At 48.6% G+C, this 25617-nt stretch overlaps 1 protein-coding gene across 2 annotated transcripts; it reads right to left on the bottom strand.

The window, feature by feature from the left end:
- Nucleotides 1-394: 394 nt before the first annotated feature.
- CCDC130 (coiled-coil domain containing 130) lies at nucleotides 395-13973 on the bottom strand. Of its 2 annotated transcripts, none has more exons than XM_028521870.2 (10): nucleotides 13897-13973; nucleotides 10877-10921; nucleotides 9025-9078; nucleotides 7629-7711; nucleotides 6181-6236; nucleotides 4738-4798; nucleotides 3746-3888; nucleotides 3485-3657; nucleotides 1228-1366; nucleotides 395-1096 (listed from the first exon to the last, which is right to left on the bottom strand). In XM_028521870.2, the coding sequence occupies exons 2-10, from the start codon at nucleotides 10877-10879 to the stop codon at nucleotides 618-620; spliced, it is 1191 nt and encodes a 396-aa protein (XP_028377671.1). In that variant the 5' UTR covers nucleotides 10880-10921; nucleotides 13897-13973; the 3' UTR covers nucleotides 395-617. The 2 variants fall into 2 exon arrangements, with proteins under 2 accessions (XP_028377671.1, XP_035888295.1); XM_036032402.1 differs by lacking the exon at nucleotides 13897-13973 and adding an exon at nucleotides 13136-13863.
- Between the last annotated feature and the right edge of the window lie 11644 nt (nucleotides 13974-25617).

Consider the following 25617-nt stretch of genomic DNA (forward strand, 5'->3'; position numbering starts at 1 on the left):
CTGCTCAGTTTTACCAGTTTCCTTCAAAAGCAGCAACATGTTGGGGCCTTTTTAGTGACCCCCTTTAAGGTGCCCCCATGGGCTGTGCACAATTAACAGCTCACACTTGCAATGGGCACTCCATGTGCCTCCCAGCCCTGGCCACCGTGCATGGCTCCTGCTGCCTGGTCCCCTTCTCACCCTTCACACTCGGCCTGAGCCACTCCACTGGGAAGTCTGTCCTGATTGCAGACCAACTTGAGCCACTACCTTGAAACCCTCATTATGCTGGGTGAGGACCATGGCTGTGGTCACAGGTGTAGTCACCATTTGCTATGAGAGACCTGGCAGGTTCAGTTGGGTGATGGGGTGGGGGAGAGAGGCAGCTCCCGAGGCTCGTTTAGTAACCCAAGCAGAGGCAAAGAAGCAGGGCTTTAATATTGGGGTGGGGGTGGGGGTCCTACAAGGCACACACACCCTCTCCAGGACCAAATAAATAATTCCATCAGTGCAGGAAGGCGAGGTCTGGGGAGGGAGTGACATCTGAGTTCTCGGAGAGCTGGTGGTCCAGTGGCGCTGCAGTCTGTGAGGGGCTTCCTGGGTGTGCCTCAGCCTCTGGAGGCATCCAGTCCTCAAAATCACTCACTCTCCGAGTCTGAGTAATCAGCCACGAGGGAGGAGCCGAGGCAGGGGTATGGCACATCCTGAGGGACAGGTGTCTCCTGGGAGGAGCCTGAAGAGGACCTCAGCCTGTCCTGACAGCTCCCATCCTGCCCCTGAGGTCCCCTTGTATTGGCGGTCTTGACTGTCTCCTGAGAGCAGTCTTGGGGGGATATGGGCCTGTCCTGGGTGGTGCCCTCTGACACCTGGGGCTCCCCAAACTTGGAGGTCTCAGCCAGGCACTGCGGGCTCTCTGAGATCTCCCGGGACTGCCTTCGCACAATACCCAGGTTCCCCACGGTGATGGGAGAGCCGGTGGTTGCAGATCTGCGGTTCTGGGCCAGCTTCTTCAGGACGCTGCCAGCTTTGCTGCTGCTGCTGCTGGGTCCTGAGGCTGATGGAAACCAGGAGCGGCTGATGATCTCTGTCCGCTTGAGTTTCTGCTTGTCCTCATATGCTGGCAGGGAATGAGAGAAGGGGAGGGAAGGAGGTCCAGAGCCACCCTCTGCCTGGGTCTGCCATGACCCACTCAGCTGGGACCCCTATCTCTCCCCACCCCAACCCCTGTGCCCTCTGGCCCCCACGCACAGTCCAGGGTATGGAACTTGAGCAAGGCAGCCAGCCTGCGGTCGTCCTCTGTCTCTGGCACCAGTGGGATGGCCAAGCTTGCCTTAGCCTGCAGTGCCTGGTCCCTCTCTTCCTCCTCCTGCAGGGCTTTTTTCTTTTCCTGTTGGGAGAAGTGATGTGGGTGTCAAAGTCTTGCCTCTTCTGTGCCTGCTGACTCAGGGGCATTGCTCCAGAACTCTGGGTCTCAGCTTCCTCCTCCCTAAGCTCAGGGCAGGAGAAAGCCTCACACTATGGCTGGGGCAGAAAAGTCACTCAACAAATGAGAGGTGCAATTGTCATTCATATGTGTACCTTTCAGTTTTTCACTCATTCGTTCCAAATATTTACAGAATGCCTACCTTGTCCCAGGCCTTATTCTAGACACTGGGGACCCAGCAGAGAGCAGACAAAGCCCCCTGCCCTTGTAGAACTGACATTCTAGTGGGCAAGACAACAGTGGTGGGGAGAAAAAGAGTGCCAGGAAGGGCAGGAGTGGGCGGGGGTCAACTTGCAATGTGATGTGGGGTGACGAAAAGGGTCAGGGGCTGTCTCCCTGAGATCATGTCTGAGAAAAGACATCTGAATGGGGGGCCATGCGGGTGTCTGGTGGAAGAGTGTTCCAAGGTAGAGGGAACAGCCTGTGCAAAGGCCCTGAGGCAGAAGTATAGTGGAGCTCTTGAGGAAGAGTGAGGCCAGCGTGGCTATGAGCAAGGGGAAGGTGGAGACGGGGGTGCAGAGGGGAAGGGGCAGATCATTCAGACCTGGTGGGCCATAGGGAAGACTTTGGTTTCTATTATAAGTGGGAGCCATGGAGGGTTCTGATCACAGGAGGGAGGTGACTGACTCAGTTGTTCATAGGTGTTCCCTGGTGGCTGTGGGGGGGCAGGGAATGGCCTGTTGGGGGTGGGAGGGTGGGAGCCCAGAGACCAGGGCAGAGAGCCTGTGCTGGTCCAGGAAAGAGACGATGGGGGTGGTGGAAGTAGGCAGATACTAGACATGATTTGAAGGTACAGGCTGACAAAACTGGAGATGGGGAGGGGGAGTCAAGGGCAACTCCAGGCTTTGGGAACTCGGTGCCTAGAAGGGCAGACTGCTGTCTTGACTGAGAAGGGGAGGAAGTGGGCAGGGCAGGTTAGAGGCTGAGGTATGTATGAGGTGGGCTCCTGGGGATAATACGCTTGAGGGTCCTTAGAATCTCCCTGCTCCCCCAACCATGCAGAAGCCCAGAAGGCAGGGGACACATAGCTCAGGGTGCAGGCCTGGCTGAAAGGATACACTTTCAGTAATAAACAATTAGTAAGAAAACTAGTAATTTTACTCCTAATGATAAGGACCACAGAATGATCGGGAAAGAGACAGGAAGAGATGGGGGCTCTAGGATGGTGAGGGAACTTGCGGCCGGGGGGGCCACTCTGAACACCTCTGCCTGGGCTCCATTTGCAGCGTCCAGGGGTGCAACCTACCCCCTCAGAGTAAGAGGGAGGATGTCCTCCCTGTGCCCTGCCGGACACCATGAGGGTGAAACACCCATTTTCATCACACTCCTCCGAGCCCTGACTCCCTGTGACATAGCTCCACCAAGTATTTCCAGAACAAGGTCAGCCACGGTGGTCGTTGACAGCAGTGTCCCTGGGGTGTCCTCAAGTCAGGACTGAGCTGCAGGGAGTAAGAGCCTGCATTGGTAGCTGTGCCCTCAGTGACTCTTCACGTAGGCGCAGATGTCTTGCCCAAGCATGTCCATGTTGAAACCCTCATTACTATATTTTGTTATACATTTTTCCTTTTTTTCTGTCATAGACAGGGCATGGCAGGGGTGATTCTGGAAATTATTTGGGGGCATGTTGACAATCTGTAGATTTAATTTTGAGACAACTGAGTGGGCCCATGAAATGTGTGTTAGGAGCTGACCAGTAGGTCAGTGCCCTGTTGGGCCTCTGTCTGACAGACTCAGGTCTCACTGTGCCCCGGCTGACAGCTCATTTTCCCTTTGAGGTCTTATGCAAGTGAAGCCGGGTCCCCTCCCAGGGGAAGGTGCTATGTACTTAATAATAGCTGTTGGGCTAGGGATCTCCCCTGGGCACTGTGAGGCCCCCATGATGCATATGGAGAAACTTGGGCGCGGTGGTGAAATGACATGCCGATAGCAAGGATGTGGTGGGGCTTGGGCTGGACCTGGGTCTTGACTTGTCCTGTTGGTGGTGCCAGGTGCCCACCCTACCCTGGGCTGCAGCCCACTCACCCGGAACCTTTTCCGCAGCATGCTGTTGAGGGCGAAATCGTCCTTCCAGGCGCTCTGTGCCTCCTGGATGTGGCTCAGGGTGGGAAGGGCTTTCTTGAGTGTGCTTCGGTCAGCCTCACCATGCTCCAGGCGGAACATGGCATCTGTCTCCAGCTTCTGCTTCTTCTCGTGCTCTGCAAGGGTGAGAGCATGGCTGTGCCTTCTGGGACCTGGCTCAGGCTCAGGCTCAGGGATGGCTTTGGGGCTGTCCATGGAGCTCACCTGTCGTCAGCACCTGCTCGTTATCTGCCATGTCCCAGCGCTCTTCCTTGCGCTGGGCGCCACTCACAATCACATAGTCACAATTGGCAGGGTCTGTCTGCATCTCGATGTAGTTGATGCAGAGGTGGCATTTCATCCGGAATCTGGGTGGTGGGCACAATTCAGGACACTGCCGCCACCCCAGGCTATCATGTGATCCCTGCCTGCTTCCCTCCACCTATGCACACCATTCCACAAGTGTTCACTAAGCACCTACTGCATGCTATATGCCAGGCTCCATACCTGGGGGTAGAGCCACAAGCGAGACAGACATGGTCCCATCACTCCAGAACTAACCTTCTGACTGGAGTTTGTTTGTTCATTCACTCACTTACTCAACAAACCTTCCTGAGCTAGGCTGCTCTGTGGCAGGCTTGGCACCAGCTGCCAGGAACACAGCAGTGAAACAAGCCAACCTACTCTTGGAGGGACTAACATTCCAGCAGGGGTGATGTTGCCTGCAAAGGCACAAGCAACCACAGTGTGTGTGGGTGGGGTGCTCCTCACTCTAGAAAAGGCTCTCTGAGAGCTGGTGTTGGAGGAGAAACCTGATATGAGGGACAGAACCTTGCAGATGTCTCGGGAAGACTGAGTGTTCTAGGCAGAGGACACAGAGGCGGGACCTCTGTAAGAGAGGGACAGCAAGGAGGCCGTGTGGCTGGTGCAGAGTGAGGCAGAGACTAGAAGGAGGTAAGGGCAGGGAGGGGACAGAGCAGAGTGTTTGGGGTCTTGTGGGCCATAGGGAGGACTTTTACTCTGAGGAAGGTGGGAGCCATGGAGGGTTCTAAGCAGAGAGACGGGCCGATTGACACCCCAGGACGGTTCCCAGGACAGACTCGCAGGGAACTGCTATCAGGAAGAGGGTAGGAGCCCCCTCCCACTCAGACTCCCTTACAGCCCGTTCACCCTGCGGCCCCTCTGTGTCCCTGAGACACCTGCTAGGCTGCCTCTACCTGTAGATTGGGGTTGTGTAGTAATTGCCAACTTTCTTCTTTTCTGCGTTGTAACGAACACCTGGAAGGAGAGGGAGAGAGTGGAGGCCCAGGCTCAGGCCACTCCAGTGTCTTGCCCCTGGGTGGGGGGCAGACAGGGGTGGTATCCTGCCGCCCTGCAGGGGAGGTACCTTGGGAGGGCTCTGAAATTCAAGGCAGAACTGTGTTCAGGCTGTGTGTGTGACAGGCACTCAGGCTATAGCAGAGGGTGGACAGGAGCCAAAAGGCCTGGGTTTGAATCCCGATCCTGCCAGCTGTCAGTTTGTGAGGGCCTCACCCCTCCGGGCCTCAGTTTCCCCACCTATACAATGGGATGAGTGCAACACCTACTGTCCAGGGCGACTGTGAGAACGGCAGGAGCTAATGATCATGTGACTGCTTAGAGCAGGGCTGGGCTCTGCAAGCGTTCTAGAAGGGCTGGATTTATTATTTTTCTAGAGAATTTTCAGGTTTTTTTGTTATTTTGCTGGCGAGAAGATATGTATTTTTGACTCTGTATGACCTTGCTTATCAGTGAAGAAAAGCTTAAACTGGACAAACAGAGCTTGGGCTGGCGGGTGGCATGGCTTGGCTGGGTTTTCCTTTCCTGGTGGCTACTTCCCTTCATGGCCTGGGGAGACCCATGTGTGGGCAGGCCAAGCCCACACTCTCCGTCCCCTGAGCAGCTGGTGGCCTTTCAGGCAGATTCCCCTGACTGGGTCTGATTGAGCAGACATGACAGGGGCTCACTTGTCCTCCTCAGCAGTGGGGTGGCCTGGCATCCCCATTCCTGCACTTCCACAGCCTCTGTGAGGAGGACTGTACCCTGTCACTGAGAGCCACCAGCTCCTGTTTACAGAGCGAGCTGCTCCCTGGCCCAGGAGCTATGTGAGGAGCTGAGGGAGGCGCCGTGAGGACCCCAGAGGAGGAAACAGGGTCAGGGGAGTTCAGCCACCTGACCCAGGTCTCCCCACTGCTGAGTGCAGCCTTGGCCCCATGCCTGTCTGTCATCTGTGCACCTCTGGCATAGTCAGAGGTCTGACAGGTAATGGTAACAGTAAAGGGCAGTGACAGCAGCAGATTGAATATATGAGTCCTCACACTGTGCCATGTGCTATGCACTCGGCACTTCATATGCCACGTAGGTGGACACTCATATCATCTGAATTTTCAGGTGGGTAAACTGAGGCATAGAGCGGCTCAGTCACTTGCCCAGGGTCATCCAACTATGAGGTGAACCCAGAGCCTGGCCTCCTCACCACTCTGTGATAAGGTGTCTGCCGCCTGCCCGTCACTTGGGCGCCATCTCCTCCCTGACTCCTGATTGGGAGTGTTCCAGGGGTGACACTTGCAGTTCGTGGGCTTCAGTGTCTGTGGGGCTGAATGGGCGGGACTGGCAGGAGCAGGGGGTGGGTGTAAACTCACCCATGCCGATGTGGTTCTTGCAGCCGTCACACCAGATGTTATACGGCATCTCGAACCTACACAAACAGAAGACAGCTCCTTTGCTCCTGCTCACAGGGCTCTCCCTTGGTCTCCACCCCTGCAATGCTGGCCACAGCTGCAATGCAAAGGGCATGTGCACAGCGGGCACAAAGAATGGCTGACGAACGTTCCCACAGCGAGGCCCATCCGGTCTGCTGCTCCCTGGCCAGCTGACCCAGGTGGGGCGAGTCTCCATGGGTGCTGCTGCGTTTTCCATGCCTCACCACGCCAAACGGCCAGGAGCAGAGGGGGAAGCGGTAGGGGCACTGGTGTCTTTTGAGTTAGTCAAGTGTTTGTACTGTCACCAATTTCTTTTTGATTTCTTTTTCACATGTGGTTCTATGTATGACACACAATTCTGGTTTTCTATGAACAGCAGTGACAGAGCTTCCTTTTTAAAATAAAATGCTAAGTAATGAATAATGAGGAGGTGAGGGCTCAGCTACCACAGTGGACAGGGGTGGTGTGCGCAGGTAGGTCCCAGGCAGGCAGGCAGGCAAGCCTGGCTGGCTCTGGGGCATGGAAACACGGAGTGAGTTTTGATGAGACCTTCTGCTCTGTGCCTCCTGAGGTTACTCTTGGGAACTTGTGTCTTGACTCTTTTTCCACAGACATTCCCTCCTCTGGTGGTTTTGTCACGGGACCCTCTGCTCAGGCCCAGGGTAGGCACGGGACAGAAGTCAGAGTTCGTGAGGCAGAGAAGGAAGGAGTGAAGGGTTTGCTCTTCTGGGGACACACATCTGGCTTCCTGCCAAGGAAGGCTGGCCAGAAACGGGAGAATCCCCAGGGAAGGGCCATTGCCCTGGCCCCACTGCAGTAATGGCTCTAATTCCTCATTTTCCCTCTTCATCCTCCCCGTGTCTGTGCCCTTTGCAATGAGACTCTGCAGCAGTTCCTGTCAGGAGGTGAAGGGCAGCACGATGCATTTCGAAAAATCCACGGCACAGAAGTGACAGTGTGCCAGCTTTGGGTGTTGGCCTCAAGAGGCCTCGTGCACCTCTGCTCACTCTCTTTTGGAACCTGCAGCTGTTGTATAAACAAGCCCAGGCTGGATGGCTGGAGGATGAGGCACATGGAACAGAGCCCAACTATGCTGCTCACAGCCATGCTGGGCCAACCAGTCCCCAGCCAGCTGACCCCGAAACATGTGAAGGAGCCTGGCCCAAGTCAGCCGAGCCCAGTCCAGGCCAGCAGAGGCATTCAGCTGGGCCGCAGACTTGTGAGCAATAATATGTGCTTATTGTTTTGTTATGTGGCAACAGCTAACTAATACAGTGACTCTCTGATTAACAGAATTAAGACCCTGCAGCACTGGGCAAAACTGAGTGCTGAATTCTCCTTGAGATTGAGGCCAGGTAGTACGAGGGGCAGGGGTCCTCAGGCCTTACCTGATGACAAGGATGCCCTGGGACAGCTTCCGAGCCCGCTCCCGTAGTGGGTGGCTATGGTGGTACCGGTTAAGAGAGCCATGCTGTGCAGAAAGGAGGAGGGAGAGGGTTAGCGCTGTTGAGCTGGGCAAGCTCATGCTCTCCTGCATAGATCGAGAGGGGCGTCTTTCTTATGACTTACCAGGGGTACTAATAGTGAAATGGAAGGCACAGAGGCCCTGGTGAAGCCAGTGGGGTTGGACTCAGGAATACATGAGTTTGAATCTTTCCTCTCCAATTTTAGAGCTGAAAGAGCTGTGTGAACCTGGGTGGTAACCTTACCTTTTGACTTCCTGAGCCTCGGTTTCCCGTAATCATGGCCAGGTGTTGTGGGGAAAATTAGGTGAGATGACAATATCGGCAAAGGTTTACTGGGTACTTTATCTGTGTTTTCTCACTTAAATACCTCAATGGTTCTGTGAGGACAAGTTGTTTTATTTCCTTTTTTTAGCATTATTTTTAAATAAGATTTTATTTATTTATTTTTAGAGAAAGGGGAAGGGGTGGGAGAGAGGAGAGAAATATCAATGTGAGAGAGAAACATCCATCAACTGGCTGCCTTTTGTACGCTCCCAACCAGGGACCGAACCCACAACCCAGGCATGTGCCTTGACTGGGAATTGAACTGGTGACCCTTTGCTTTGTGGAATGATGGCCAGCTGAGCCACACTGGTCAGGGCTTACTTCCTTTTTGCCATGAGGAAATTGATACACAGAGCCTGAGTTAGGACCTGGGGCCACGCAGCCAGATTGCACTGACCCATTCAGCAGGCCTTACCAAGCATCTGGAGTATGGGGACACAGCCGTGAACAAGAGGAATTGTCTCTGCCCTAGTGGAGCCAGTGTTGTAAAGGGGCAGACGGACAACATCCGAATAAAGGGACAATGCATCAGGGAGTTATACGGGCTATGAAGGGAAATAAAGCACTAGGTGACGAGATGGAGAACAGATGGGGTGAGGGAGGCCCTCTGTGAGGACAGACATAAAGGAAGGGAAAGAGCTCTGTGGTCAAACAGAGGAAGAGGTTCCAGGCAGAGGGAACAGCAGAGGGTACAACCAGAAGAGCTGGAGCCAGGAGAGCTTGAGTGCCTAACCTCATCCTCGGCTCCACCAGAAACAGAATACAGAGTACTGAGCACTGAGCACAGAGTACAAGTTCACTGATGAGACCCACGTTTACCACTGGGAATGAAGACCAGCCTGAGACTCGCATCACAAACACAGGGCAGAAAGATCTCAGGGCCAAACACGCTCTGGCAGCCATGGCTCTGATTCAGGAGGGGGTGAGGTACCTCCTGGCCCCTGCCCTGTGTAGTCTCTGCTATCATGGATGGAGAAGGAAGCCCACTCCTTACCTTTTCAGGATTGAAATCTGGAGGGTAGTACTTGTTTACTCCTTTCCTTTCACCCTGGAAAGCAGAAGAGAGACATTACTCAGAGAGGGTCCTGCAGGAGGCATAGTGGCACAGCCTCAATGGGCAGAACCTGGATGAGGGAGGCTGAGGATGGCCCTGGGCTCCATGTCTGACCAGGGACTGGTGACCTGGCAGAAAAACCCACTGTTGTGGCCGTGGAAAATTCCACCAGGGTTCAACTGTCCTAGAGCAATGGCTTTCAGTATTTTGGGGGCCGTGACTTATGGTAAGACGTGTTTAGCACTGCAGCAGTGCACACACACCCATAATGCAGCTGAGGCACAGGTTTCATGAAAGAACGCTTACCCTGGCTGGGGAGTCTCTTTTCAAATGCTGGCAGCCACCTGCTGTGTTGACTGAACGACCCACCAAAGCAGTGGGTCTCACACATGGCTACAGGCGACAGCCACCTGAGGAGTTTTTAAAATACTGCTAACTGGGACCCACCCCTAGAAAACTAGCAGAGAGCCTGATCTGAGGAATGGCACCTGAACACTGTGCCTTTAAGAACCAACCTGGAAACTGTGTTTAAACAAATCCTTGTACATGCTTGTTCACAACGGCATTATTCACAATGGCCAAAAGGTGGAAAAAACCCAAATGCCCGTCAATGGATAAATGGGTAGCCAGATATGGTCCACCCACACACTGGAGTATTATTCAGTCATAAAAATGCATGAAGCTCTGACACAGGCTATAGTGTAGATGAGCCTTGAAGACATGATGTGAAGTGAAAGAAGCCAGACACAAAAGGCCACATGGTGTACGAGTCCCTTTACGTGAAATGCCCTGAACAGGCAAACCCACAGCGACGACGCAGACTGGTGGCTGCCAGGGCTGTGGGAGGGGGAAAGGGGAGTGACCGCTGATGGGGATGGGGTTTACTTCTGGGTGACGGAAATGTTTTAGAATTAGATAGAGGAGATGGTTGCACGACATTATGAATGTATTAAATGCAATGGGATGATACACTTTATTTATTTAAAAAAAAAATTTATTTATTTTTAGAGAGATGGTGCTAATGAAAACAGAGAGACAACACTGGACCAAAGAAGCTGCGTGACTCCCCTGTCAGTTCCCTCTCCGAAGAGAAACGGCATGTCTGCACGTCTGTGCTCCCCCTAGGAAGCTCCCCTTCCCAAATCCCCATGTTTACCCTATATGAACTTGCTTCTACAAGCTCAAGGTAAGGTGGATATTAGTGTTTCAATGCTCCACCTTCTCAACTGTTAGCCTCTGATATAAATAAAAATGCAATTATAATGCAATCCCTGTCACTGCTTTTTGGCTGAGTGGTGACAGGCAGAATGAGCTCTGGACTGGGTTGACCTTCTGTTTCAAGCAGAAGCGAGGGAGGAAGAGAGGGAGAGAAACACCAATGTGAGAGAGAAACATCGATTGGTTGCCCTCATAGGCGCCCCCAACTAGGGATTGAACCTGCAACCCAGGCATGTGACCTGACCAGGAATAGAACCGGCAACCTTTCAGGGTGTGAGGTGATGTCCAACTCATTGAGCCACATCAGTCAGGGTGGGATGATGAATTTTGAAATGGTTAATTTTGTTAGGTAAATTTCACCTCATTAAAAACAAAAGAAAGAAAACAGCTTCCTGGGTGATTTAAGTGGGCAGCAAAGTTTGAGAACTGCACCAAAAGATCATGAATCCAGAGTTTGAAAATACCATCTTAGAGCTCAGGCACAAAGAAGGGGCTTTCAGAGAGGAAGGGACTGCTGTGGGGGTCTGATAAAGACTACAAAAGAACCCCAAGGAGCACATGCCAGTCTACTCACCATCTTGGGAACTGTCTACAGGTCCTCACCCTCAATGCGGCCGATCTGAAAAGACAAGACACTGACACTGATGAGCTATGTTGGCTGTCTGCCCTGTCGCACCCTCCTGGGGAGCCTGGCAGAGGGCCCACGGCTTCCTTGAGAAGATGCTGTGGGCTGGGTCTGGTGGTGGCACTCAGAAGAGCCCCCTGCCCTCAGGTGTAGGAGGTGTCCAAAGAGCGGCATTTGCTGGTTTGGAAAGAGAGCATCCTGCCCACTCTCCATGCAACATATATTCACAGCTAACACCTCTCACCCGCACAGCCCGCACTACTCTTCTGGACCACGGCAGTCACCTCTCTCTGGTGTCCCGCTCCTGCCCTCAACTCCCACAATCTGTTCTTTTCACAGAGGTCAGGAGGACCTCTTAAAAAATGAATCTGAAATGTCATTCTTCTGCTTAAATCCCTCCTATGATTTCCTCTGCTTTGAGAATCACATCAAGCTCCTCCCTGTGGCCTGCCCCTCCAATCCTGCCTCACACCCCTCTCCCTTGTGCTCACTCTGTTCCAGTCACACTGATGTTCTGGCTGCCTTCAGAGGCTAAGCAGGTGCAGGCCAACTGCCCTGAGTGCTCCTCCTGGAGCTGTCCGTTTTTTGTCACAGGTCTCAGCTCAAACATCACTTTTGTCAGAGGCCTCGTTGGAGTCACTTCTTTGCTGGCATTCTTACCACATCGCCCTGCATCTCTCTGCTTGTCTGCAGCTCTCTCCTCCGTAAGGGTTCACCTTTCTGTATCTTTAGCACCAAGGACAGTGCCTGGTCTCTGATAAATTCTGATGAAGAACCACTAATTAAGGTTCCCTAAGAATCAGTGCAGGTGACACAGGTATCAGATGTAGGGGCATCCCCTGCACCCTGTGTGGGTGGAGAGACTTTTAGGTCTAGAATGGGGACTGGCAAAATTTCTATTAAGGAACACATAGTAAATACTGCTGGCTTTCTGGACCAGACTATCTGTCCCAACAACTCAACTCTGCCTATCACGGTTAGAAAGCAGCTGTGGACAACAGGTAAATGAATGGGTGTGCCAGCACTATGATAAAACTTTACTTAGGGACACTGAAATTTGCATTTCACACGACTGTCACCTGTCACAAAATATTATTCTTCTTTTGATTTTCCCCTAATTATTTAAGAAGTTAATACTACTCTTAACTAGCAAGTTGTACAAAATCAGATTGGTTTTGGCCTGTGGGCACAGTCTGCCAGCTCTCTGGGCTAGCGTCAGGAAGCTTGGTCTAATTGTTTCTGCCAGTTTAGCTGTGCACTCCTTAATGGTTACAATGTGCCAGCTGCTGCACTGTGTCTGACATCATTGCCTCATTTACTCTATATTATGTTATTATTATCTCTGTTGACATGGGGGATTGAGTATTAGGTTGGCCAAAAAGTCCATTTAGTTTTTTTCTGTAAAATAAAAGACACACTTTTCATTTTCATCCATAACTTTATTGATTTGGGTATTTTTAGTATGCTGGCTATCTCCCTCTATTGGCTTCTAGTGGGTAGAGGTCAGGGGTGCTGCTAAACATCTTCCAATGCATAAGACAGCCCCACTGCAAATAATTATTTGGCCAGAATGTCAATAGTACCAAGAAACTTTGCAAACCATCTTTGACACGTTTGATCACAGCACATTCTCCATACACCACACAGACCTTTTATTGCATTTCAGTTGTGTTTTTACTTTCTTGAAATGATAAAGCATAATATACTGAAAATGTTGCACATATCCTTCCACCTTCAATATTAAAATGACTGCACAAAATTTACCAATTTTGATGTTTTTTTAAATGCATGCTGATATGACAGCTGTCACAATACAATCTAACAAAATTGTTTCTAATGAAGTTAAAGACAACTAAGCACTACTAGAGCCATCATATGGAAAAAACTAAACAAACTTTTTGGCCAAACCCCAAACTTGTCCAGGGTCAGAAGATGATGGGGAGGTAGAGTTGGGGCACAAAGTGTTGTAAACTATTCTACCTTGTCCTGAACCTCTCTCCATCTTGTGTTCTCTCTCTGTAAAGTGTGCTCCTAACCAGATTTTCCTAAGGTCCCTTCCAATCTAAAAATGCTTCTGTTAACAAAACAGTTAAATGACCACACAGGCTTTGAAGTCACAGTCCTTTGAGCTTGAACCCCAGCTTTACTTCTTATTCACTGGGTGACCTTGGCTAGTGTCTGAATTTCTCCAAACTTATAATTCCTCACCTGTAAAGAGCAGATGAGGTCAATAGGGCTGACTTTCTGGCATTGCTGCAGATGACATAATACACTGGGAAGTGCTTGCACAAAGTACTCTGTTTATAGGAGCTGGGGATCTTAACATGGTTTTACTACCCCAGTGATGGTATAGCTGAGGCTATAGGGTGGATATATAGAAATCTCTGATCCCTGGTGTCAAGAGTAATCATAGATTGCATGTGCCCAGGACATACTGTTTGGACTGAGATAGAAACTCTACTGCTTGTGAGTCCCTTGGCCTGACTTTGGGCAAGCTGCTGTCTTTACGCCTCAGTTTCCTCAACTGCAAAATGGGGTTTATAAAAGTACCAACCTGATAAATTAAATATTAAGACTCAGTGAGTTGTAACAGCTCCTGATGCCGAATTAATCGTTAGTAGTTTTGGTATCTCATGTCCACCGTTTTACAAGCATCATTTTACAAAATGTTTATCACAACCCAGTGCGGTAGGAGGTTACTGGTTCCACTTTCCAGATGTCATAAACTCACGGGCCCTTGAGGCTTAATACGGGCCAAGGCTGAATCTGGGGTCACGACGGTAGCCAGGGATTTGGGTTGTGGGTTGCGAATGGGACCTGGGCCGGCTCAGAACATCGGACCTGCGACCGCAGAGCCCCGCGACCTCCGATATGACAGCTCCCGCAGGGTGGCTCCGAGACTGCGTGAGGTAGCAGATTGACCCCCAGCCCAACCAGGCCTGCCAGCCCCTCCGCCTCCTCGGACTTACCTGCCCCCTTCCTGACGTCACAGCGCCCCTGTGCCCGGAAGTGAGTGCTAGACGCGCAAGGGGCGTAGCGCACTTCGAGTGACGAGAGACGCCTGCGAGAGGTGGGGCTAGGCGGCAGCGCCTCGCTGATTGGCTGAGTCGTGAACACGCTGCGCGCCCTTAGTGGAGTGGACCACTTCAGGCCTGCCCCTTCCCACCTCTTACGCGTCAAGATGCCCACCTTCGGTCCCGCCCACTCTGCCTAGCCCTATCCCACGCCTGCCTCCCTAACGGCGCCCTCTCAGAAGCATAGGCTCGCCAGCGGAAACCTTTCAGCGAGGGTGGGAGAAGTCCAGGCTACGCAGGGCCAAGTAAAGCAGCCTCGTGGTTTTGAACAGCTAACGAGCTAAGGGCTGTTTTTCCATTCGTAAATGGTTAGGGTAAAAAGAAAAATCAAAAGAATAACATTTCGTGACGTGAAAATAATAGGAAGTTTTAGTATCCATAAATGAACTTTTATTAGAATACAGCTAAGTCCGTTTATTTACCTAGTGTCTATGGCCACTTTGCCACTACAGTGGCGGAGTTAAATGTTTGCAACAGACTGTGTATGGTCCCAGAGCCTAAAAAATTTGCTATCAGGCCTTTTTACAGAAGTGGGCCAGTCTCTGCCCTGGAGCCGGCAGAGCAGCCTGGCTGTGCCTTCTTCACAGGGGCGTGGCTTTTGAATTTTTTGCCCTGTAGGGCCTAACAGAACCTGTTAATTTGTTCATTGAACAGCTGTTTTAGGTGCGTGCTAGATGCCAGGCCACGGGGGATTGAGAATAAATGACACACCCTTTTCTCATTGATGAGGCATATCAACTCGCAGTTTATCAAGGGCAGTGTGAGAAATGATGACACTACTACTACTATATTATTTGGTGCTAAATAATGTTCTAAAGTCTCGCAAGTCAGTTCCCATGTAATCATGGTGCTGCACACCGAGTGCTCACAATTCACCAAGCATCATTCACCAGGGCTCAGTACTCTCATGTGTTATCTCAGGGAACGCTGCTCCTATGAGATGGATATGCTAGCATCCTCATTCCACAGATGAGACAAGCCCAGAGAGGTCAAGTAACTGGCCCAATGACACACAGCTAGTGAGGGGTAGAGGATTTGACTTCCATCTTCTGATGTTAAACCTTGTTCCCTTAACCTCTGAGGATTGTGTACATTAAGTATCAGGTCTATGGGTACCCAGAGGAATGTTTAACGGGAGTGGGGATGTTTGGGAGTTGGCAGGAGTGAGGGTCAGTGAGGGTGACCCTTGTGCTGGATGAAGAGAAACAAGACAGAGGAAGGGGGCACAGGGCAGAGGCATCCTCACAGATCCTGAAAAATGAGATGGAGCTGCATTCAGCCCCAGTAATCTTGCTTGCAACCACTGAATTTTGCTTGAGTCCCTACCTTGCACCTCAACAGATAGTGACTAATATTTTGGGAAGGGGAGGTGTAAGAATCCTTGTCTTTCAAGAGATATGTAGAGCCTTACTCTTCTTACACACAGGGCCGGTGATGGCATTGCAATATCAGTGTGAAATATGAAGAAACTGTTCTATAATGATGCCGAATGCAGGGCAATTCCTGTGGGGTCAAGGGAACTCACTTAGGGAGAGGAGAGCAATTAGCCACCCTGGGCAGGGTAGCAGGAAGGGACCTGGATTCTAGCTTTGTGCATCTTGATCCTCACCTCTGTTTGCTCAATTTCGAAGTGGAATATTTTGGCTCTGCCCATGGGAATGAACCCAATAAATGCTTACAGATGTAAAACATTTGAATAAGAAAAGAAAGCTGTGGGCTGGGAAGGGCATTCCAGGAACATGGTGCAGCTTTTGGGAACAAGAGAATGACAGAAGATTAGGCGAGTTTTAAGCATCTGTAACTTCTTTACATAAAGCTTAAACCCACTTCTCCACTATTGGCATCCATCGCCTCTATTCCTGCCTGCAAGGACCACGGAGGGCCTATCAGTCTTCCACAGGCCAGCCCTTCACCTCCCTCCTACCTCTGAGAGCTCTGGTTTAAACCTAACTTCAGCTTCACCCCTTCAATCACCATCCAGAATTTAGAAAGCAGGTGCAACAGGTAAGACATTTTATATTTGATTTGTGGCTGTGATGAAAACTGTTTTGGTCCTGAGTGGCTCAGCGGATTGAGCATTTGCCTGCAAACCAAAAGGTCTCTGGTTCGATCCCCAGTCAGGGCACATGCCTCAGTTGCAGGGCAGGTGCTCCATTGGGAGCATGCGAGAGGTAACTGATTGGTATTTCTCACATTGACGTTTCTCTTCTTCTCTTTCTCCCTCCCTTTCCCTCTTTCTAAAAATAAATGAAATCTTAAAAAAAACTGTTTTGGGTGCTACCCTTCCAATTGTGTGTGAATATCTAACCTCCAAGAGGGTATCACAGCTTTGGTACTTAGTCAGCACATCCTCTGCCATAGCTGATTGGGTCAGTGGGTTTGATTTAACCAAAGCTGGGTGAATCAGGTTTGCTTTTGGGAAGTTAGAATTGGCTTCCAGACATGCATGGGAACCTGCCTGTGGCCTCACCTGAGACCATGGCACTTCAGACTTAGTGGGAAGCCATTTTTAGCCATGTGCAGAGAAAAGCAGAGATAAGCAACCATGTAGTGAGAGAGAGACATGGGGAGGCCTTTCAGTTGTTAGGTCCCTTGAGATAGCCCTATAACAAACTCTCCTCCTTCAACTAAGCTAGTTTGAACAAGTTTCTCTTTCTTGCAACCAAAGGAAGCTTGACTATGAGAGTGGTCCTGTGAGTGATTATGGAACTGGTTAAGTCCACAGTTGTATTAAAGCAAAGAAAGGACAGGAGATGTGAGTGATGATTTCAAGACAGCCCAGACTCTTCTTCATCCTTTTGAGAGAGCAAAGGACAAGGATGGTGAGATGTTAGGAATGACATGCAAGTGCTAATTTCTTTTTTTGTGCCAGAGGAGAAGGTTTTTATAGTAGAAAGTTTCTGTGGTGCCCCAGATCCCTGTCTCCTGGTGTCCTTGTGTGGTGTCCTCCTGGCCCCCGAGTGTGGGCCTAGTGACTCCATCCTAACTAGTAAAATATGGTCAGGTGACAGGATATATGTGATTACTTGTATATAAATACATAAGATTGTAGTGTCCATCTTGCTAGGGGACTCTCTTCCTTGCTGGGCTTGTTGAAGCCAACTGCCATGTTATGAAAAGGATGTGAGGGCAGCCCACAGCCAACAACTAGTGAGGAACTGAGGCCTTCAGTCTAGAGCCTGCAATGAAGGAACATTCTACTAATAACTACGTGAGCTTGGAAGCAGAGCCTCCCCAGGCGAGCCTCAGGTGAGACACAGCCTTGACCCACACCTTGATCATAGCCATGAAGAGGACCCAGTGAAGTTGCACCCAGACTCCTGACCCACAGAAACTGAAATAAATGTATGTTGTTTTAAGCCACTAAGTTTGTCATCATTTGTGAGGCAGCAATAACTAATACAGTTTCTTTCTCAGGCTATAAATCAACATAAGATGAAAGAAATCTGCTTGATGTGTTTTCAAATCAACTGCAGGCAAAAGAGAAAATTCCATTGCAGACCTATATATTTACTTCTGCAAGATCCCAATGCAAACAGGGCAATATTTGGGTTTCTCAGGTATGCAATGGATTCTAGAAAATCCTCTTTGTGGTGCAAGCCTGAAGGCAGACAGGACAGGGCCTGGGCCAGGGCACCAGGGTGATTCTCCAAGTTCCACATAGACCACTCCTCCAGAGGCCAGGCACATGGCACATTCAGAAGCCTTGGTGACTTCGTCATGATCCTGCAACCCCAGAGGAGGAGAGAGGACCTGCAAAGCTAGCAAGTTCAGTGCCATACTTCCACTCATTAACGGCCGCATCTGGCTTATTCTGCAGCTAAAGTCTTTTGGGGAAACAAAATCTTAAAAAGGAACGTCTATTTAGAAATGTGCATTTCATGTGTGGCAAGAAGGTGGTAATGCTAAGGGCTTTGAGTCCACTCGAGAACTATTTATTTGGTCTGTATCTCTAAAGAGAAAGAAGACAGGGCTGGGTTAAAGGAGCAAAGGCGCCTCCCTTTCCAGTCGTGGCAGGGCAACCTGAAGCTGTGAGGCCCCCATGTGTCTGGTGGCTGGGAAGAGAACACGGAAGAGAATAAGTCTTTACCTTGAAGACCTCAATGACATCTGTGTATTACCTTCAAACAACAGGAATAATAATACATGTAACTCAGGCGCTCCTTTTATTGTACCAAGTTCAAAGGACTTTTAAAAGGGGGCCTGTGTCTTTATGGGTTTAGGAAAGCTGGATTCTCCGGAGCAGTTGGCTTCTATTCTTGGTTCTGCTGCTTGCTATTCCAGTTGACCTGGTGATCTCTTGGAGCCTACTGTTCTTAAAATTGAGGGAAAAAGCAAGGAACCAGAGACAGAGAGGCACCCCTAGCATTTCTGGTTTTCTAAAAGCTTTTGAAGTATAATTCAAAGCATTTTTGCTTCTGGCTGAGAGGAGGAGGCCAGGAATGCATGCTGGTGCCAACACAGACTGCATGACAAAGGCATTTCCTGTTCTCCCTGTGGCTCTGTTACAATTCTCCTTTATTTACCACTACATGCCCCAAAACGCCTGGGCCTTTTTCATGGCTCTCTGATGTGTCTCTACCAGCTAAATCTGAAGGTCATGCAATGACGAGTGTAAGGGTCCTGTAGTGAGTCATAGGCAGGTGGGCCAGAGTCTGGGCCCACGCTTTGGTTCTGGCTTGAAGCCTTAGAGACTAAGGCAAGGTTGGAAAGCTTTCTGTAAAGGGCCAGAGAGTAAATATTTTATGCTTGGGGGCCAGATGGTTCCATAAAACTCCTCAGCTCTGACATTGAATGAAAGCATAGATAGTATGTAAATGAATGGATTGGTCTATATACAAACAAAACTGTATTTCCAATAAAACCAGGCATTGGGCCGTGCAGTTCACTGAACCCTGGTCTAAGAGATTGAAAAAATTAAATCTTTATCTTAGAGCAACTACAAGTCTTACTCCTTCCAATAAAAGCAGCTGCAAAGGCACTGTGGACAGGAAGCTGGGAGGGCCTGTGTTGAACCTTGGCTAGTGGTTGTTACAAAGTTCTTAAGGTCACATTCAGAGGTTTGAATTTGGGCATCACTTCCTAGTTTTGTGACCCGAGGCAAGTTGTTAACTATTGTATGGCTCAGTTTTGTCACCCAGAGATGGAGATAATGACACTTAAGGCTCAGAGTGGCACAGGAGGTTTCCTGGGATGACACTGGGAAGGCACTCAGCATAACTGGTATTTAGTCTACATTCCGTGATTGTTGAATCAGAAGTCTCTAGCTTAGCAAATAGGTTTTTTCCTTCCACTGTATAAACTGAGGTTTATCACAGTTGCAACAAGATCAGTACTTTTAATTTTTGGTCTACTGCATATAGGACACCAAGGTTGAGTCACTACAGCAGTGTATGCTAGTAAACATGGCCTATTGCAGAAATGACACCAAAGAAAAGAATCATGTCTAGAATATTACCCTTAAGACCATGATTTAGGCAAATGAAAATCTTTAAAAAAATGTTTCAGAGATTATACAGACATTATATACAGGTTATATACAGACAATTGAAATATGAAAGAAATGGAGAGGAACTGCCTACTCTTACCACCCCTGGACCACACACTGATTTTTACTACAGATCGTTCTTCTCCTAGAGGGTGTGTAGACCAAAAGAAATGAGTAACATTGACAATTTTTAAAAATGTCTTAAAAATATCCTCACCTGAGGATATATTTATTGCTTTTTTTTTGTAGAGAGAGAAGAGAAAGAGAGAGAGAGAGTAAGAGAGAAGTAAACATGGACCATTTGCCTCCCTCACGTGCCCAAGCTGGGGGTCAAACTCACAATCTAGGTATGTGCCCTGATGGGGAACCAAACCTGCAAACTTTTCCTGTACAGGATGATAATACTCCAACCAACTGAGCCACCTGGCCAGGGCCTATTGACGATTTTTACGGGAAAGTCCCTTCTTTTAGTTGCTTTTGAGATGGATTCTAATAAAAACACAGAAATGCTAAGAAACAGAACTTGGACCCTCCAGGAACAGAAAGCCTCAGTATGAAGTTCACTGGTGAAGTTCCAATCCCAAATGACATTTCTTTATTGCGTTCACCTGTTCTGACTCACCTGCATTAAAGTGATTTTCCAAACAGCAAACCACAAACATACGACAAAAGCTTCTGGAATAAGGCCACGATGCAACATGGTAGGGGCAGGGTGTACAGGAATCAGGTTTAGGGACAAGGTAACTGTCCCACTCCCACCCTAACATGGACCAGGTGTAGTAAATTCTGACTCTTGTCATCAGGGACTCCCTCCAGAAAAGTGCTGCTCACTCAGAGTGGACCCAGAGGAGAAAACTGGTGAAAGGAATCAACAGAATTAGGTGTGAAATGAGGGAAAGGGCAGAAAAGAAATGAAAATGCTTAATATACCAATACTTTCTAGAATACTGAAATATAATCTTAAACCTCAAGGAAAATATTTAGATTGACTTTATTTCTTGTCCAAATATGCCAGGTACCCCTTGTCCGTTCATTCATTCCACACCTATCTGTTGAGTGCCATGAGGTACCTGACAATGTTTTAAGCACTAGGGGTGTAGCAGTGAACAAAACAGGCAGTGTTTGCTCTCCTGAGACTGCATGACAGTGGGTTCAGGTTGGATCATCCTGGGCAGCCCATTTTGAATGAGCAGGACCCAAATTCCTGATAGCACATTACCCCAATCTGACAACTGCAAAATACATGGAAAGGCAGGTGGGTGCTAAAGATAGTTAAAGGGATGCTCTATGTCTGTCTTTAAAGACTATATTTATCTTTAGAGAGAGGGAGGAAAGAAGGAAGAGAAACATCCACCTGGCCTGCAACCCAGGCATGTGCTCTGACCAGGAATCAAACTGACAACCTTTTGGTTTGCAGGCCAGCACTCAGTCCACTGAGCCACACCAGCCAGGGTGATGCTTTGTTTTGTTTGTTTGTTTGTTTGTTTATATGAATACTAGCCAGGTCAGAATAATTTATGTGGATGCTTGGGACATTCATATAATTTAGGCAGCACATCATGAAGCATTTTAAAAGGTCAGTTTAAATTTTTAAAAAGAATTTTTCCTCATGCCAACACCAGGGTGTCTTGTGCTTAAACACCATAATTTCCACCAACTGGCCCCTGTCACAGCTGTGTTAAACACCACCATAATTTACTTGTTAAAATCAGGAATAATAATGAGTCTGTTTGAGTGGTAACCACAGGCTGGAAAAACTGATTCTGAAAGATGTGTTTAAGGGAACACGAGCCAGGAGGCTAAGTGATGTAACCAAAGACATTTGGAGGTGAAGTGGAAGGGGCACTGGGAGGGAGCCTGGGCAGGTTAAATGACTTTGGTGTCAGGGTGGGCAAACGTTTGGAGGGATCTTGTCAGAAACAGAGCATTTCCAGGTGCTTAGAAATCAAAACATCCTCATTTGACAGAGGGGAAAATAAGTCCAGAGAGGTTAAGTGACAAGGCCACAGAGCTTGTACTGGCAGAACTAGGGACAAAACCCAGATCTCCTGATTCTTGGCCAATGCTTCTTTCACTCAGTTGAACTGTGCACTACAATCACCCCTTGTGTTTCAGATAATCCAACTGGGTCAACCAGTTTCCAGAAAATCTGCTTATTTTAAGAATCTCCACAGTAAGAGAATTATTATAGTATATATTTTCCACATAGGACAATGGTTAAAGAATTCCAAATCTATTTAGTGAAAACTAACAGATTTATCTATCTTTTAATTTTTGACCCCAGGTCAGTGGTTCTCCACTGGGGGAGCCATCTTGCACCCTAGGAGACATCTGTCAATGTCTGGAGACATTTTTAGTGGTGACAACTGGGGTGAGGATGTTCTTGGCACCTAGTGAGTAGGGGCTGGATATATGCTAAACATAAACTGCGTACTTGGCACAGGACAGCCCCCATCACAAAGTATATCTGGCCCCCAATACCAGTAACGCCCAGGTTGAGACACGCTGTGCTGGAGGCAGAAATCAAAATGGGAGTTCAGATTGGAAGCTGGTGGGCTGTCTTGACCATGGGGTAAAATGGCAAGTGGGTAAAGAATTTGCCAGCAAAGAAATTGTTTCAAAAAAGAATTCACTTGGCCAGTGTGGCTCAGTTGGTTGCCACTGTCATCATTGTCAAGTAACCAAAAGGTTGTGGGTTTTATCCCTGGTTAGGGTGCGTATGGGGGTAACCAATTGATGTTTCTCTCCGTCCCTTCCTCTCACTCTACAAAGCAATGAAAAAAATGTCCTTGGCTGAGGATAAAAAAAAATTCAGAATTTCTTTGGGCTCCTAAATAAAAAAAAATTCCCATTCTGTTTCTACAGGCATACGTTTCATTGTGCTTCACTGTCTTGTACTTTGCAGGTAGTGTTTTTTACAAATTGAAGGTTTTTGGCCACTCAGCATTGAGCAAGTGTACTGTGTCTTTTTTTTAAGAGTTTATTTATTTATTTTTAGACAGAGGGAAAAGAAGGGAGAAAGAGAGGGAGAGAAACATCAATGTGTGGTGGCCTCTCACGCATGCCCTACTGGAGACCTGGCCCGCAACCCAGGCATGTGCCCTGACTGGGAATCAAACCAGCGACGCTTTGGTTTGCAGGCCTGTGCTCAAGCCACACCAACCAGGGCATACTGGTGCTATTTTTTAACAGCATTTGCTCACTTTGTCTGTCACATTTTGGCAATTCTTAAAATGTTTCAAACTTTTTCATTATTATTATATTTGTTATGGTGACCTGTGATCAGTCAGCAGCCATCAATATTGAGACAATTCCCTACACCAGCAAAAGGGACTTACTGAAGGCTCCAATCATGATGGTTAGCATTTTTTTTTTTTACCAATAAAACATTTTAAAACTAAGGTATGTACATGTTTAGACATAATGCTATTGCACACAATAAACTACAGAATAATGTAAACATCTCTTACATGAACTGGGAAACCAAAAAATTCGTGACCCACTTTATTGCAATAGTTCAGTATGCCTGTAGTCTTGATGTTGGGCATTCTGGGCTTTATTTCTTGCCCTCACTACTCCCCACTCCCAACATTCATTCATTCATTTACTTAATTTTATTCCTGCCCGCCTTATTTTCACCATTTAAACACAGCCCATTTACTCTTGCCGGGGCACAAAGGCTCACCCACCCCCAAACTATCCAATGTGGGTTACCCCAGTGTGGGCTACCCCAGTGTAGGCACCTTCTTCTCCTTGTCTGCTAGGCACTAGCTGGGCCCCTTGGGCGGATGGCTTCACTTTTCAGGGCTTTAGTTTCCTTTCCTGTAAAATGGGGAGGGTGATAGTAACTATCTCTTCGGCTCTGTTCCCCTCGCTCCCACCACTCCCACCACGAAGGCCTCCCTGGCCCTCACCACAGAGTCCACACTGCTCCCAGTTTTCTAAATCCTTTCTGGTCTCTAAGGTAGAGGCTGTGAACCCCGCTTCTACAAATGAGGAAAGAGGACGGGAGGGCAGGGCACTTGATCACAGTCTTAGTTTTGACGGAGGGAGCTGCAAGCCGGAGGTCTTCTCCAAAGCCCCCCAACAAGCACTCAGCACCAAACGGGCGCTCAGACGAGCTTTTTATCCCTCCTGGGCCCCTTCAAATCCCGCTTTCCCGCTCCGCAACTCCAAGGAGCCAAGCTAAGCGTTTAGGTGCCTAAAACAGTAAATTCCTCCGCTCCAACGCTCCAGACCTGAAGCGCTTGCGTGAGCGCGCGCAGGGGCCTGTGGGAAGCTGGCGGCGCGCTGGAGTTACCACCCTGACGCCGGTCGGGTTGCCAGAACAACGGGGGGGGGGGGGGTGTGGGGGCGGGCGGAGAACGTTGTGGAGTCGGCTTCACTTCTGGGTTAATAGCCTCTCGCCTCGTTCGTGGAAGCTTCTCCGGAGTTCTTCTGTTTTGTCCTTTTGTTCGTTCACTTGTCAACTGGACAGAAGCTGATTTCTTATCCTGAAGAGCTTGTGCTGTACTACCACCAGCAGGCGAATCCCGGCTACAACTAGGTGCTGATGGATATCGCTTTAAAGATCTCCAGATGTCAGTCCGGTTCACGTTCACGTCATTTTTTTTCTTTTCTCTTTTGCCTTTGATTTCTCTCTAATTTATTAACAGTATCTATAATTTATCTGACGTCTCCGGCCAGATCTTTCTTAGGCCAAATTAGGAACTTAAATTTTGCTCAGTGGTGACTAATTCCACTTTACAAAGGAGTTTGCAGGATTTCTTTAAATAGAAAACTTCCTCAGCGCCCTAAAAACATTCACTTTATATAAAATTCATTTAGATACAAGACTTCCCCCTCAACTTTCTTTTTGCATTTAGATATAAACCGTTGCGTATTTATGACTGACCCTGCAGGTTGTGCCTAGCTGAGGGCATGGGAATAGGGCTGAAATCCAGCATAGGCTCTGTTCCCCAAGCTGGAGCACAGTGCACCGTGTATCTTGTCTTATCAGAGTGGGTGCCTTTTTCTATTTGCATGAAGTTTCTGTTTGTGCCAGCTACCTTCCTGCACATCATAGTTTTACAGTAACCAGTTGCTTGGCTTTGAGTTTTATGGAATGCTAACAACAAGCTTTTAACAGTGTGTCATGCCATTTTATTCATGCCACAGACTTTGTATGGAACCAAGTGTTTGGTTAAAATTAATCATGGTTCAAAGAAGGTCATGGTTGGATATAACTTCTATTTTTGTGTTGCATTAGGTCATCCAAGAATCCAGGTTCCTTCCATCTTCTTGCTCTTTCATGGGTTGTCTTCGGCTACAGGGTAGGAGCTTGGCTGCCTCCAAATTCAAGTTCCAGCCAGCAGAAAGGAGGAGGAGGAAGGCCAGGACAAGTAGGTTTGTGTTTAAGGAGATGACCTCCAAATTGCCCTCATGTTTGCCTGAACCCCATTGGCTCAAACGTAGTCATAGGACCCTATCTGGCTGCCAGCATCCCAGGGAAATGTAGTTTCTAGCTGGGGGTCATCTGTCCAAATAAAATTAAGGGGTTGTATTACTAAAAGGAATAAAGGAAGAGTGGATTCTGGGACGGTTAGAGACTGTAAGCTCCTTGAGGGTAAGAACTAGGTCACTAAATTTTTTGAATAAACACAGCAGTTACATGGTGTAAACAAAGGGTCACTGCCACAGATCTAATGTCAACAGGAGTTTCCAATCTGGGATGTGGTAAAAGGAGAACTTTATTAAGGTAAAGTTTGCAAGCTGGGCAAACAACCTCTGGTAGAAACTAAAAAAAAAAAAAAAAAAAGAAAAAAGAAAAAGCCCTGGCTGCTGTGGATTGACCACTGGCTTGTGGACAAAGAGGTTACAGGTTTGATTCCTAGTCAGGGCACCTGCCTGGGTTGCAGGCCAGGTATCTGGTTGGGACAGCCAGAGGCAACAGATACATGTGTCCCCGGCACAGATATTTCTCTCTCTTCCTCCTTTCTCCTCTCTCTAAAAATAAATAAATAAAGAAAATATTAAAAAGTCCCTCAAAGTTCTCTGGAGACTAAGAAGAGGCTGTTTTTTTTTATAGAGAAAGTCCCCTCCCTGGTCCCTGATTGGTCCGTTTGTATGCAAATAATAAATCCAAATTT

This window comes from Phyllostomus discolor, chromosome 8, assembly GCF_004126475.2.
Source record: "Phyllostomus discolor isolate MPI-MPIP mPhyDis1 chromosome 8, mPhyDis1.pri.v3, whole genome shotgun sequence".
In the NCBI taxonomy this organism is placed as follows: Eukaryota; Metazoa; Chordata; class Mammalia; order Chiroptera; family Phyllostomidae; genus Phyllostomus; species Phyllostomus discolor.